The sequence below is a fragment of the Stegodyphus dumicola genome, chromosome X2 (genome assembly GCF_044657685.1).
Source record: "Stegodyphus dumicola isolate Sdum_Otavi_A_Nest chromosome X2, ASM4465768v1".
In the NCBI taxonomy this organism is placed as follows: domain Eukaryota; kingdom Metazoa; phylum Arthropoda; class Arachnida; order Araneae; family Eresidae; genus Stegodyphus; species Stegodyphus dumicola.
In genome coordinates, this window is record NC_140781.1 from 193,320,763 (window position 1) to 193,336,779 (window position 16,017).

A 16,017-nucleotide genomic window follows, 5' to 3' on the forward strand; every position below is an offset into this window, starting at 1 on the left:
TGCAAGCATAAACATTTATTACACATTTTATCAGACAAATCAAGAAAATAAATGATTAATGATATTACAATAATTATTAATTTTAAATACATTTTCCAGAAATTGATCAAAATAAAAGCTGAAATTTTTCGGAAAATCTTGTTTGGAGACAATTTGGCGCCCCTCTGCGAGCGGCGCCCGGGGCATCATTCACCCCCCTTGCCCCCCCCGTCGCTACGGCACTGCTGAGTTGTAGGAGTAATTTTGTGGGAAAATGCAGAACTGTAAAGCGTTTCTTTTGGGAAAATAAATTTTATTAAGCTATCATTGGTTCAGTGGGTTTTCAATCTACCCGAACCCGTACGCACACAACAATCTTTGGTGTCAGAAATGAGTTGAATGCAGGTGACAAGACCTATGGATGAGCAATTAAGACAGATGGTGAGAGCCTTTGCTACATCCCAAGAAGAGATAGAAAGGGCCGTCAAGTCCGTTAAGGAAGATATGAAAGTGACCCAAGCAAAGATGGAGGAGGCTTCCAAATATGTTAAAAAAGAGATGAAAGCGAGCCAAAATGGGCCATCCAGTCTGTGGAAAAAAGATGGAAGCGGATTAATGGGAAATGAAAACAGAAATTACTGCCATAATCGAATACAAATTCGTTGCACATTGGACGCGGTTGAAAACAAAGTTGGAGAAACTGAAGAAAGAGTTTCTGCTGCCGAACAACAAAGGCGGAATATCTACTTTCGAACAACAAATCGGCAAAGAGTTTCTATTCGAACAAAACAAACCGATGACAGCTTCTGCTGCCGCATAGGAAGTTGGCAGCTTAAAGAAATCGATTAGAACAGGAAACAATTTTAGTTCTTTTAAATTCCTAGCCATGTCTTCTCATCGCTCTCTAGAACTATCCACATATGACGAAAAGACCTCGTGGCAGGTGTACAAGACTCAGTTTTCTATACTTACGGACGCAAATGGACGGGGTTACCAGATTAAGGCCTGCCATCTCGCCGTTTCTGAGAACAGACGCAGTGGATATCCTCCGAACTATGCCTAAAAAGCAGCCTGGATTTTGAAGCTGTATTCGGCGCTTTGGCGAGAAGTTTTTAACGGATTATAACAGGTTTCATTTAACATGTCGCCAACAGAAGCACACCAGGAGCTCGCCACGGATGTTGAAAGGCTATCTAATGTCACTTTTTCGAACTGCCCATCAGAAGCAAAGGAAATCCTATCCCTGCAGTACCTTTTCGATGGCATGCGAGATCCTGCGAATGGTGGATGTAAAGGATTTAAAAAGCGCTTTAGTGTACGCCGTGGAATTCGAAGCGATCCGTAAAGGAAGCTACTAAGTCAGAGCTGCTCATGTCCAGAAATCACTGGATCAACTGACTACTCGTATAGACGATTTAACCACTTGCGCTAAAAAGACGTGCCACGCATGTCGAGATGCTTTTGTCTCAAACCGCGAGCGACGTGAACACCACGTCGATAGGCATTTATCGCAAAAAATGAAAATAACGTGGTGCACACGTCGCCTAACAACGAAATTGTTTATTTCTCGAGTTAAAGCTCTGGATTGCACTCTCAAACGCGGAGCAGCGTAAATGAGACACTTTACCGCTTGTTATATTGTAGCGCACGGCACCGCAACAGTGAAGATTAGTCGTAGCGCAAGTGGTTAACCAGGCATGGCAGTGCGGAATAAAACTGGCAAAAAACCGATCCCTAAGTACTTGAAGTGTGGAGGTGAAGGCCACGTACGAAGGAACTGTAGAACTCCCCCAAGGCACGAGATTTAAGACTGCTCTCTGCATAGAAGATTGAGACTAATTAGTGACCATCTCACGGGACGGATTTTTCAAGCGATTGAGAAACCCTATTTTTTAAAGCGCTTCAAATTTCTGCAATGAGTGGCAGTAATGAATTCTTCACCGTGGGACGTATAAATGGAGTGTCTTGCAATATAATTATTGATATAGGAGCTAATGTTACCATCATCCAAAACGATTTGGCTCAACAATTCGAAGGTAAACTCATTTGGATGACGCCTTGCGTTACACTGCAGATTGTGCCCAGGGATAAAATCAACATCGTGGAAAATTGTACGTAAACACCAATTTTGGAAGTGCCGCCTACCATCGCACGGTGCAGCAAATATTACAGACGCTTGCATACTTGGATTAGAAGGAAATACAATCTTTCCTTTGACTTTAAAAGTAATAAACTGCATTTTACCTCTAAGGACATAACAATGTTCCGAGTTAAAGATAAAGCAGTTAAATCCGTCCACCGAATAATAGCTCAGTACGATATCACGGTACCAGCAAGATCAGAATTTTTATTTTCTGGATCCATAGCTAAAACCAGAAAATTTCGGTACGGCATAGTAGAGTATCTTAAGAACTATAACAACCTCAAATGAGTACTAGTAGCCTCGGCACTCGTTGACCTATCAAAGACCGTCATCCCGGTGAGAATTGTCAACGTGAGTGATAGCGAAAGTCATTAGGAAAGGCAAAGAGCTTACAGCATCCATTGACCTGCGTTTAGTCCTCCAAAGTCTGTGTCTTCGGAAAACCTAACATCGGAGTTACTGCAGAATGCACATTTAAGCGATGAAGAGAGGAGTGCTGGCGAACGTGACATTCAAGAATTCCAAGATTTATTTTCTGGCATATCTTGTGACATAGGCCCAACCAGTTTCGCTTAGCATAAAATTGACACGGACGATCATCCACTAATCAAGCCACATCCAAGACGTCTACCGATTGCTAAACAGGAAGAGGTACGAAAACCTCTAAAGGAAATGCAAAAAAGAAAGAGAATTTATCGAGCAAGTCATTGGACCTCTCCCATAGTCAGAAACATGGTTCGACTAGATTTTGCATTCAAATCGCCGCTTGAACAGGGTTACGAAGATAGACAGCTACCCTTTTCCTAGAACTGACGATATTTTGAATACTTTTTCTGGAAGCAAGTGGTTTTCGACACTTGGTTTAAAGCCCAAGGAGTTGCTCGCCATAATTTATAATAAGGAAGCAGCAGAACATTTCCATCGTGATTTTTGCGACAAAAAATTCCTGTTTCGTACATGTCATGCATCGGGAGACTCCAGGAGTATGACCTAATTATTCGACATAAGAAAGGATCGTTAATGAAAACGTCGACGCCCTGTCTAGAAAACCCTGCCCAGAAAGCTACCGATAGTGTTCCAAAGTCGAAGCGAAATACGAGCTGGGTAATGCAGAAGCAGGTAAAATTGCAGATTCAACATCGTCTGACCCAGACCTGTGGAGTGACTAAGAAGTCAAGAAAGGGGGGCTACATTGAACCCATAATTGACTTAATGGAATCTTCAAATAGGAAACCTAACTGACATTTCGATCTATATTCGTAAGATAAAACAATATTGGGTTCTCTGAGACTCGCTGTGTAAGATCTGTCTCTGCTATTCCATATAAATTAAATTAGATCCTACAATGAAACTGGCGAATTCTCGCACAGGCGTGAATTAATTACCATCGCAGAAGAAGGCTGAAAATAGCCCTTTATTAATTCAAATAAGAACAGAAAGGCATGATCTTCGTGCTTTACACCGTCAAATAGCGGTGAAACTTAAACGTAGAATATAAATCAATTCAAAGTCTAGTTAAAATAGTGCTGGATTAGCACTTTAAGTTATTGTCTACCAGGTTGACTCAACAAAAACTTAACAGGCCTGATGATAATCCGAAATGGCTAAGGAGCTTATTAGCGTAACAGCGAGATAGTAACGAAACGTGTGCTGGCTAGCGAAAACATGCACTGAATAAACTCAGAGATCCACCCGTTTAAATACTCACTTCACTGAACTTTAAAATTTACATCCTGGCGAGAAAATGCGAGGGGAAGTTGAGGAGTTCAGGAAAGGTATCAAACTTAAAATAAATTTGTTATGCAAAATAAAGGAAACCCTACAACTGCATATTCGAAACGTTGTCTTGTACCGACAGTTCGAATCGGATGATGGAAAAGCATTCCGATTGCAGTTGATTCTTCTAAGATCCTGGACGTCATTAAAGAATTACATAACAGCCCGAAAGGAGGCCAATTGGGGAAAATGAAGACTTTGTATAGAGTCCGAAAGCGCTTCTATTGGAGTAATGCAAGAGCTGCCGTCTGAAAGTGGTGCCTATCTTCGATGCATGTGCAGGCCGGAAAGGGCAGAAGCAGGGGGAGTCAGCTGGGGGAATCTGCAACGTTACAATGTAGGAGCGCCTTTTGAACGCATCGTCTTCGACAAGCTGGGATCCCTTCCAAACCGCTGATCGCAACAAATACATCCTCATTGTCACTGATTTCTTTGTACTAAAATTTTGTGAAGATAGCATTTATCGTTTAATTCTGTGGGTGTTCCCAAAGTGGGCAGACTGTTTGAATAGAGCTTCGAAACGAGTGCTGAAACCAGCATTGTTGTCAATGAACTGACCGATGAGATGCGGAGAAACAAAGAATACAGACTGTCCAGTTGTCCTAGATTATCGGTGAGCCCGGTCTGGGCACACCTAGGGTTGGCCGTTTGATTTTAAGCAAGATTTCAAGGTAAAAATTTAAAGCTGATATAGAATAAGGAGATTAGCATACAGCCAAAAAAAATAACATAGAAATTTCTTTCAAACAATTCCTTTTATACCCTAAAAAAATCTGGAAGATTTCTTTGAAAAATGAGGGTCTTAAAAGACTAAACATGGCTACAATATATGGACTGGTTTGTGTTGAGCTGCCTGCCTATATGGACTGGTTTGTGAGAGCTGTTGTGTTGTACTATAAATAAAGAAGGTTCAGAGTAACCTATAAATCCTTTTTCATTCAATTTGTCTGTGCGTACAGAAGGAAATTTTTAGGTGTGTCCAGGCCGGACACACTGTGCCGCAAAGGGTTAGCCTGATCTTTCAACAACAGAACGAAATAAAAAAGGTGTTTTCTACAGCCATCTGCGTGGCGTTCCTTTTAAAATTAAACAAGACACAGTATTGTTTCTTAATATAACTTTTAGATACAGAAGTTTATTTTAAAAGCAGTTATATTCTGTGAAGTAGTGTTCAAATTTTTCTACATTTATATCAAAAGAATCCCATGGTTATATTTCCTTCCTGCTTTACAGAATGCAATATACCATAGTGGTTTTAATAGCTTTGACCAGAAAGTCACGGAACGTGCTTTGTTGTACATAGTGGGGAACAGTGATATTAGGTTTGCAAAATAGAAAGAGAATGCTTATATTATACTTAACTTTTGCTAAAGTAAATTTACACCACATTTTAGGAAAGTGTAGTTTTTATATTATCCTCATTAATTTATAAATATCTTTCTGTATGCATAACAACAATCATCATGTATGAGCGTGCATTTTCACACCTATTTCCTATTAGTGAGAAAAAGTGCTACAGAAAATAATGAATGCCTGTCCCTGTGATGGAAATGATTTTACTTTCTTTCATTACCTTTTTCTATTTACATTCTAAAAGAAGGTATACCTTATGATTCAGGACGTATGAAGCCAGCGGTTCCAGAGCTTACGGGGCACCTATAAATATCATCTTGAAACTGGGGCTATGAACATTTGGTTACAATTTTGCTTCGTGGGATATTATTTCATTCTTCTATCACAATATATATGTTTATACATGCGCATTTATTATCACAATGCATTACAATGCTTGTTATCAGTCTTCACTGAGAATTTTATTCAACATAGTGAAAGTCAAGTTTTGAAGTTACTTTTTGAAGTCTAATGTTTTAAGTACTTTGAGTTACCTTCCTTTATAAAGCCCAGTTTCGTATGATGATTTTATGTATCTTCGGGGAGAGACCGAGACCGAATTTTGTTTACATAAGAAGATGAAGCTTTTGACGGCATAGTTTCTGACATAGTATGTGTTGCCTTGTTTTTTCGGTAATTTATGTGAGTCTTCTTAGAATTTGAGAATCCTGTCCTTGATTGGGGTAAGACTCTCCCATTTTCCTTCGACGAAATCATATTTGCTTGCGTTTCTGTACTTCGTGAGGTGGAAATTGGCAAATTTGAAGTAGTCCCTCCTAAACTATTCATACTAGTCCTTGTTGAGGTTTTGCTGTGCAAGCGATTGCTGGATGTCTGGTTTAAGTACTATAAGGAAGAAAGAAATCGTTAAGTACCATTGGTTTCAAAACTTAATGATACTTTAAAACACGGTCGATATATAAACACATATATTATATTTTACATATTTTCTTTACCAAGAACAGATATTATTAAGTAAATGAAACTAACACGTGCATTATAAAATTAATTGTGCCCTTCTTTCCTGCAAGATTACTCATTAAGTTAAATTTTGATAAGCAGATGGCTTAGTGCCTTCATAAATAGCTTAAAGTACAGCTCTTTGGCGTACCTTTAACATGTCACAGTCCAAGCCATGAGCATTTGTTCTAACTTATACTGCGTGTGTTGATAAAATTATGGTGTAGGGTTTATATTTATTTTAACTAACATTTATTTTAAGTTTAAACTATCTTTCCTGTCAAGCCTTACTTTCCCCTGGAATTGCCAATGCCAGAGTATGTAAATTTTAGTAGAACGCGCAAGGATTCAAATTGTCAGCGGAAGTAATCTGAGTTAAATAGAAGGGAAACGAGTTCGAAGGTGTGCTTTCTTGCTTCACGAGCGTGGAGGTGGCTAATTAGAAATTGAAGAACCACGCGTTTCGGCCTGTGTGCTTGCCTCAGTAGATAGTTAAATCTTTCAACGTAATATTCAGAAGTTTGCTGAATTGTCAGCGGTATCTTAGAACGCGGTTAGGTTAGTTACGTTTAGAGAGCCTTGTAGTTAGTCACTTGTTATTATTCTTTTTTTTAGTTTCTTATTTTTATTTTACCGCCGGGTCGGCGTAGTTTGTGAGCGTCAAGAGCACGCATCTGTAATTTCTAAAGTTGAATAAAAAGGTATTTAAACCCTTCTCAAGACTTTCCAGTTCATAGCAGTCACCACTATTGTTGCGTGCAGGTTGGAAGCGCGCAACATTACAATGGATCTGTTTAGAAATGTTCTTATCCGTTTAGCGGCTAGGAAAATTTCGCACAGATGCAAGTTTATTTCAACCCAGTTTGGCAAAATCATACCTTGCAAAAAACTAACAAAACTGCAACATCGGACTCAATCAGTGTATTGAAAAGCAACACTTTGGAATAAAACAGAGTTGTTTCCTATTATTTAGGTAGATAAATATAACACTACACAGTCGAGTTTAGTTCAGGCTCTGAATTAAAAGGCAGAATGTAATAAATGTCTGTTGATTAAATTACAGGGTCCTTCCGTACTCAGTTGTGCATTCAAAGCAAGCTGTCCAAATATTAATATACCTCCAGATGCAAATACGTCTGAAATATTTTAAGCTTTTAATTTGTAATTTTGTAAATTGCTTCGCCAAATCCTTAATTTTGCCTCTGCGTGCTAAGATTTTCTAAACCCTGAAACAGATCTGACGTCAAAAAATCTGTTAAATAATAATGATAAAGTGTTTTCCCATTAGCCTGAAATGGATTATTTAATTAAGTAAAGTACACGAGAACTATTCGCTTAGCTTCATACAGTTCTTATCAGAAAATAAAGATTAACCAAACCATTTGGAAGTTGAGTAAGCTTTCACGAAGTTAAGATGTTAAACAGAAGTATGTTTTAAAGCACATAATTTTTAGAAAGTAGTTAAAACTAAAAATTCAACTATAAGCCTGAAGTGCGAATTTCACATTCTAAGCTCATTTCTTGAAGTGAAATATTTCTTTCTAATTTTTGAGTTTTTAAAAGACTTTCTCCTTATAAATTTATGTATTATGCTCATATGCTACACTTCAAAACTGTGCAATGAACCCTCCCCGAGGACAAAAAAGAGAGAAAGAGAGTTAAGTTTAATTTTTGTTTCACTGTTTTGCAATAAAGAGAATACTAGAGGGATTTATAACAAAAAATTTAAAAACATAAAATTCTAATTACTTTTCTCCTATCTTGTTTGCTTCCTTTACATGAACACCAACTGTTGACTTTATCGTTCAAGAGAACATGAAAGAAGAAAATGAACACACCCTGTAAGATATTCAAATATATGTAAATATAGATACTGAAATTTATTAGTTATAATGAATTCACAAAATGAAGAAAAATATGTAAGTACACATCACACACTTGCTTTCCTCCAAAAAACAGCGGTGAAATTTGAGGAAATTACGATACAAATAATGCCATATTTTATTTTTAATGGGAATTTTTGAATATTAAGGTAAAGCGCAAAACTATCTTCAAAAATTGTTACATCAAATACATGCTTATTTTCAAGCAAAAATATTTAAATCTCATTTCGAAAATAATGATTCATTCTTTCGGTACTTATGTATTATCCTTTTATTCCATCGACCCTTAAACAGTCACCAAGCGGCGCGGTTTAGAACTAATTATGGATATGCGTAACGTAACAGAACACACAAATCATCTGCGCTTTTGTTTGATGTAACCCCGATTGATTATTGGTAAACCATCTTTTGTTTTTATGAACAAATACATATATTAGCTGTTTTTGCTGCCTATTTTTCTAGCATTAAAAAAAAACAACTACTAAGAGCTGAGACATGCTCTTCTACAGAATAAGAAGCAGCGGATTATTTTCAAAGTTAGGCTATACTACCATAAAAAAAGTATGTATTAATCGACACGGTATGGTCAGCTGCATATAGCCGACAAAACGGTAGTAGATTGGACCACTTACTTGCGAGAAGTTTGTACTCATAGCGTTCTAAACAGAGCTTTCGGTAAAATATGAGAGTCTTGCAGAGTAGTAAAAATCGACGAAAGCCTTTTTAAGAAGCGCAAAAACAAAGCGAGTCGAATACAGATTGCCTGTTAAATAAAGAGGCGGCCTTTCCTTCGTAACTGTGCAGAAATGCACAATTACGAGCTTCGTAATGTGCAGAAATGACGTGCAACTATGACAGGATCTTCACTAACTTTCATAGTTCGATGGCAGTCAACCTTTATTGTCAACGGAATAATACACAAGTACGATTCGTTCTTCCCTTCCTCCGCAAAAGAGGTTACTTAGATATGAATAAAAGTTACTCATGTAGTTATAACGATGCAACTATTTCAGCGTTATATCCATTATCACGTGCCATAGATTTAAACGCCCACCAGTGGCCGAGCGCTACAGTCACTGAACACTGGTAGTTCAGTCCGTGGTTCGAATCTCGTTAATGGGCTGGTTGCATGGGTGTTGTCGTGGTTTTCCCCCTGTGTAACGTGTATACGAGCCAGTTTTCCTTAAAAAGTCCTCCATGAAGGCATCCCTCCCCTTATGCTGATAGCCTTCGAGGCTTTGCCGTAATAACATAAACCAAACCAAAGCATAAACTTAAACACAGTTCTATACCCTATCCACTTAAACAACAATTGTTTCAAAATGTACCAATGTTTTGCGGTATTTGGAAACTGCTAAACAAAGTTAGGTTCTTTTACTTAGTTCCAGCAAAGCACGCGAAGAAGTTTGTTTGATCATGAGGTTCCCAATCTTTTTGGACCAGTACCCTCTTTAGAAGAAAAAGAAAAAAAAAAAATTCTAACTCTCTTTTTTCCATAATACTTACGTTTACCAAATATTAAAATATCGTTGAATATTATCTATACTAATTTTATCTGTATATCTATAGTATATTAAGAGTCGCAAAGCCGAAATTAATTAAACCGACCATCACATGTAGTAAAACGTTGCTTATTAAAAATTTTCAAATAAACACAAAATCAATAAGAAGTTTAAAGAAATAATGAGATGCTTGAGGCTGGTGGAATTTTAACAATTTGTTAATACCGGGTTCCAATTTCATTAACATTAGTCAGAAATTGTCACGTTCAGTGATTTGCAGTCTATTCCTTTTCTTAGACAATAAATTAGCATGCGCAGTCCTCTAGCCTCTAGTCACGTCATGGCTGTTTTCGCTGCTACACAAATCCAAAAGACACGTTTCTTATTGTCTGACTTGGTTTCGCGGCCCCTTCCCGTCAATCACTTATTGTACTGGCTTGAATCTGTACCTTGGAAGTCTCGGCATCGGAGGATAACAGTTATGAGCTTTGTGGTTCCAGAACCCAAAGGAAGATCGTTTTATGCAATTAAACCAACGGGAATTAGCGAAGACTCTGAATCTGTGAGGAAAAAGGTAATGACTGTGCACTCTGTAAGGCGGCTAGCCCACCAGAGGCTGTGGAGGAACCTCCGGTGTGAAAGAGATAATACGTAACTCTATACTTCGTTTGATTTGGTTGGTCCATAGTGGATGGGTCCTCACCCGCGCAGTACTAGTAGGAGCATTTTGAAGACCGGTCAAACTTCCATGGTTTGTATATACGTATAACGGATGAAAGCTTAATATCATGTTAAAATTACTAAGAATAACAAAATCATATTAACAATTCAATATTAACTGCGTAGAATCCGTATTTAGTTAGCATTTAAAGGGTAAGTATATTTGTCTACATTATTGCAAGGATGCAGTTCTACTAGCAGCAAGAGTCTTTCCAATTGAGTGTCTCCGAGGGTACTGTTGTATTCGCTCAATTGGGTACATTTCGCAGATTGAATCAAACACGCTTTGCTATGTTTTATATGCCATGATTCTTTTTGTTTGACGAAAATATCAGAGGATTTGCAGAATCATTGGTCGATGAACCTGCTGAAATTGAGAGGGTATTAGCAGTGCCAATCGCTAAAATCCTTTGATACCAGTCGTGAAATCATGACTTTTGCAATAGCAAGTTACTGCTTTTGTAATGTCACAGCATGCTGTCTTACACCTCTCAATGATTCGACTGTCTCCTGCCGGCCTCTAGATTTCGAATTGAAAGGGGACTGCACAAGAATTTCTTATTTTCCCACAGTTTGTTGCATTACGTTGGCGTAGTAGATGCTGTTGTGCCGCAGCTTGTTTTAGATCTTCCCCGTCTCATGATCCCATATGGAGAGCTGACTTTTCTGGGAGGTGAGCAAATCTACAAATTCATCAATTAATGCGAATTAAGTGAATGTAATAAAAACTAGGAATAATTATATATTAGTTGCTTTTTGTTATACGTTCTTGTTAAAGAATCTTGACTTACTAAAACGCCAACTTTCTCTCGGTTCCTCCATGCTGCTTTTTTGGAATTACTGTTTCAGGGTATATTCAATGCTGGTAATGATTTTTTATATATTATTGTCTTAATTATTATGAAAAAATTGTTATTTTTAAAGCAGTTTAAAATCATCTATAAATGGATTTAGAAAAGCTGTAGATTGAGATATGTGTATTGGTTGCTTCAAGACCTACGATATATCACAACCGTTAATTCGCTTTGTTTTGCATTTCTTATTTATGGGAATTTCTCCCCTTGCTTTACATACGGTGTATGTAAAATTGATTTAATAATTTTGCAAAGATAATTTTTTGCTTACCTTTACATGCATATACGCACACATATATACTTACATATAGGGGCATTCTAGAAAAAATGTGATAAAATTATGTGAAAATTCGGGCGGTTAGAAAAAACAAAATGCTTTTGCAATGGCTTAGGGACACAGCTTTGTTCAGGAGATACAGATTTCAAAGTCTTGTGATATCATTTCTGGCTGTCTAGGTGAATTATATTATTATTAACTTATTATATTTTTTTCCGTGTTTGCACATCTCAGGATTTGAAACCCGTTGGCTTCATTTTATGGCACCATGTGAAACCAACTGTGTAACAAAATCCCTTGAAGACTACAAAAAAAGTGATTACCCATATTCAGCTAGCCTTCGCCAATATTCGAGATGGACGTCAAGCATGTTTAACATATTAGACAGTCTGTAAATCAAAGATGAAACGCCACTCATACTGAAGTCAATAGTCTGCGATTTGAGCACTTACTGTAAGATACATAATGTGTAATATTGAAGGCCCGTGACTACATCGTATTTGAAACCCATATACTGAAACCCCTTTATTTGTCTAGCCGAAAGTTCTGGTCATGCATATGGCTTTAGCGAAGTGGAGTACTGCAGTCATTCCAAAGTCACTTTGTTTCTTCAAAAATCCTGAATTCGCCCCGTAACTGTTTTCATTTTGATTATGGCGACACAAAGGTATCCGCCAAGGGAAGAGATGCTTTCATGGATATCTTTTTAAGAGAAACTGGCTAGTAGCCACATTACATATGATTAAAACCACGAAAAATCTTCCATGCAGCCAGCCCGTTTGCCGAGATTTTAAACCAGATGCAACTACCACTATTCAGAGACTTTCCTCCTCGGCCACTGGTGTACTATGTAATGCTGTCGCCCGTTGTTGAAATATCCAAGTGCACATACACACATCTGCATGCGTTCGTATGTTTGTGTATATGTATATTATATAATGAAGTGAGCTTTCAGATGAGGACTAGTGATTAAAAGTGACTACTATTTCGGAGAGCGTAAATAAATATCACAGTGATAATTATATCATTCTTCTCTAAGAAGAGAACGCCTAACACGACCCGAATAAAATATATTTATTCGGGAGCAGCAAAAAGTCTTAACTTTGGCATAAGCCTGAAACATTTTAAGACACAATACAAATGAAGAAACGTATCGCAGCTTTTTTTCTTTGTACTTAGTTGGGAAACGGTTTTTATACATTTCTGAAACATATATTTTATCCATATCTTAGAGCAGTAATTTATCTTTTAGGTTCATTTTTATCGTAATTGATTTAAAATGATTTATTACATTTTTTAAGTCAGTTAGCCTCAGTATGCCTTACCGTTATAATGTAATAAATTTATGGTCTGTGCAGACTCATGTAATACATTGGTTCCAATATTAATGACATACTATGACTTCAAAACCATTTACAGCATTGATAGACGAGTCTTTGGTATTGCTCAGTGTTCACTGAATCACTGACATTCAAATGCATATTATACTAAATAAGTGAAACAAAGGGTAACAGTGTCAATGAGAAAAAAAAACCCGTTGTTGTTAATAATAAATCCGTTAGGACGAAAATGTTAAAAAAAAATGTCAGTATTTCTTAGCTGAAATTGAAATGTGAAAATCGAAAATCCTGGATGATGGGAGTAATTTCTTATAAGTTCCCAGCTCTATTAAACAAGCTAACACCATTAGGTCGCATCAATTTGGAGAGCATTGCAACATTTCACCGATATATAGGGGAATGTGGGGAATGTTTGTTTTCTCTTAACACTTAGCTTTATTGTATTCAGCAAATGACTATTACTATATGATGGAATTGTTTCTGTATAACAGCAAGTGTTTGAATATAACATAGTTATCTTTAAACACTTGCTTTAACTCTTTAAACACTTAGAGAATACACAAAAGAAATGCAAAATTATTACCTGTAGTCCATTTAATATAGTAAAGATATATGAGAAAAAGTGCAGCTTCTTGTCTATGTAAAATAATCCCACGCACCACGTCAAGCCCAATAGACACATAACAGACATAGATCCTCTTACCCAGCTTCTGAAACAAGAAAACTGTTATTATTAAATAAATAATTATATGCCTTTGAAAATCTAATAAAAAAGATAAAGTAAAAATACAAAGCAGTGCATACCAATAAATAAATTTTATTTCGCTGTGCTCTTAAAACTATTACATCGACGTGAAACTTTCTATAAGGATACAAAAAGAAAAATTATGCAGTGAACCCTTAGAAAACCGAAGCATTCGCTAACCTGTATGTTTGAAATATCGAAACGTCTGAAAAGCCTTTCGATATTCACAAGCAATTTCCTCTCCTCCCCTTACCATTAACGTACAAAGAGGTGTGAAGATTTTAAATGTCACGCGCAACCTAAAGATAAGAAATCACAAACAAATCCTTTTAGGACAAGCTGTCTGCAATAAACTCATACAATGCCGTTTGGGAAAACTGCACCTGCTACTGCATACCTTAGGAGGAGGGAAGAAAACAACACCGCAATCTCGGCCACTTCGGGTGGTTGTGGTCGTTTGAATGAAAGCCTGTCTCTCATGTTTTGGCCTTCAAAGAGTTAAATCAGGTAGAACTACACGACTTGAAGATTCGTAACATACAACTTATCGGTGTTATTTTCAGATAAAGGAACAGACGGATTTCGAGACGAATGGCGCACCATCCTTGCCACTCGACTGAATACTCTGTGTAGTTTGTCTGTCGAAATATATTAAAATATTTATTCAGAATTTGAAAAACGTTATTAAATTTTTACAGCAATTGATAAACTGCTACCTACATTCATATTTTATAATTTTTAGATGGGTGCAGGGTGCAATTGTATCCATGTATTACACATGAATGTTTGAATTAAATTGCAACAATGGTATTCAATGCAAGCAGTATTTTAATTGTAATAATAAAATTGCTTTCATTCAAAACCTCTCATAACCTTGAATTGCCTATTATGAAATTCTGAGCTTTAATTACTGAGGAGTAGAGTTACATATACTAACTTGCTGAGTAAAATTGCATGCATATGGGCGTAAATTACTCCCGGACTTAAATTCTGATTCTTCATTTATTCCCTTCGCTACTGTTATTTTTTTTTATCACACTTAAAAATATTTTTATAGCATGAATGTGTCCTGTACTCTCATAAAATCTATTTATTCTTTCAATGGATTACAAAAGGTGCTTAACATTCTTATTTTATGTGGTAGTTTTTTATTGATAGTAAAAGAAAGAAAATACACCTTTAATCTCTCAAAGAAAATATTCATTTAATGCCTTTTATTTTAATGCAAAAAAGTTCGTCTTTCGTATTACACTTTTACATTAAATTTACAATCTGTCTCTTTTTTCAAATAAAAGTACAAGATTTAGACAAAGAATTAGGCTTTTACACAGAGTCTAGAAATTTTCAATCTTGTCGACTTAACTTTTAGTCTCGTAATTGTACTTCTTGCCTTCATATTTTTAATTTAAAAATGTCTAAATAATATTAAAGGTAGTAACGTTTAGTTTTCCTTTGATGGTAATTTTATTACAGCAGATAATTTAGACGAAGTGAAGGAAATTCTAGAAAAGGATTTTGACATGCTAAAATATTTTTATAGTCGATAAACTGCAATCATTGTAACTTTAAAACAGCTTCCTCAGCTTTTAATATCGCAAAAGATGATTTTTCTCCTACAAAGGTTATACCTTTATAAGTTTCCGAATTCAGACGGTGGTTAGGGAAGAGTGACTGCGATACCGATGGGTTCGGGTTCGAATCCCGGAGAAGGCATGGATGTAAAATTGTCTTTCCCTACATAGGAGGTAAGGAGGTAAGGATGATCGTCTATTAGTTGCTTTCACAATAAAATGGCCACCACTTCTGGCCTTAGGAGTGGCTAGAAAGTTATAGGTAAGTGCCCGCCATTGGAAAAAAAAAATGTTTCCGAGTTACCTAGTATAAAAAATGTGAAAAGGTTCAGGCATTTTGTGGTATGATTGTTGAGTGTTGCTGGTATTTTTTGGCCGACTTCCCATATTCACTTTGCTCCTTCTTTTCGTCTGTTTAAAATCACTTCAAACTTTTATGAATTCCATGGAATTCATTTCTTTTAAGGCTATCAAACAACATCATGACATTTCTTTACAGGTGAAGCGAAAGACTTCGTTGAGGGAGAAATTTTCTAGCTGTCAGGGATATGGCGAAAAATCATCAAATTAAATGGCGCTTCTCTTATCTTTTTTTTTTTTTTTTTTTTTTTTTTTAATCGAAGGAAGTTGCTCCTACTTGGTCGTAAAACTCCGTCGATCTAAGGTCTCGTATCCCCTTGGCCGAAAAGCGTACCACTTAAGAGGTCGCTCTAGGGCGGGAGAGACGATGCTAAAAAAAGAGGACATGAAATATATATATGATATACAAAATTTGTTATTTATTGTTTCAGTATTGATTCATAAACGCTTACTGTCAGAGTGTCACAGTGTTGTTCAGATGACCTAATATATGTTGGGACGAAAGAACTTCATCT

General features: G+C 36.7%; 1 protein-coding gene across 2 annotated transcripts in view; it reads right to left on the reverse strand.

Moving 5' to 3' along the window:
* Window positions 1-16,017, reverse strand: part of LOC118184625 (adhesion G protein-coupled receptor L3-like) — a 137,119-nt gene continuing 121,102 nt past the window's right edge. The window contains exons 19-21 of one of the 2 annotated variants that reach the window (XM_085809931.1): window positions 13,410-13,536; window positions 8,000-8,089; window positions 1-6,136 (exon numbers count right to left, since the gene is read on the reverse strand). In XM_085809931.1, the coding sequence (XP_085666057.1) occupies window positions 5,819-6,136; window positions 8,000-8,089; window positions 13,410-13,536 (535 nt within the window). In that variant the 3' untranslated portion in view covers window positions 1-5,818. The remainder of the gene's footprint in view (window positions 6,137-7,999; window positions 8,090-13,409; window positions 13,537-16,017) is intronic. The other variant, XM_085809932.1, reaches the window with a different exon arrangement.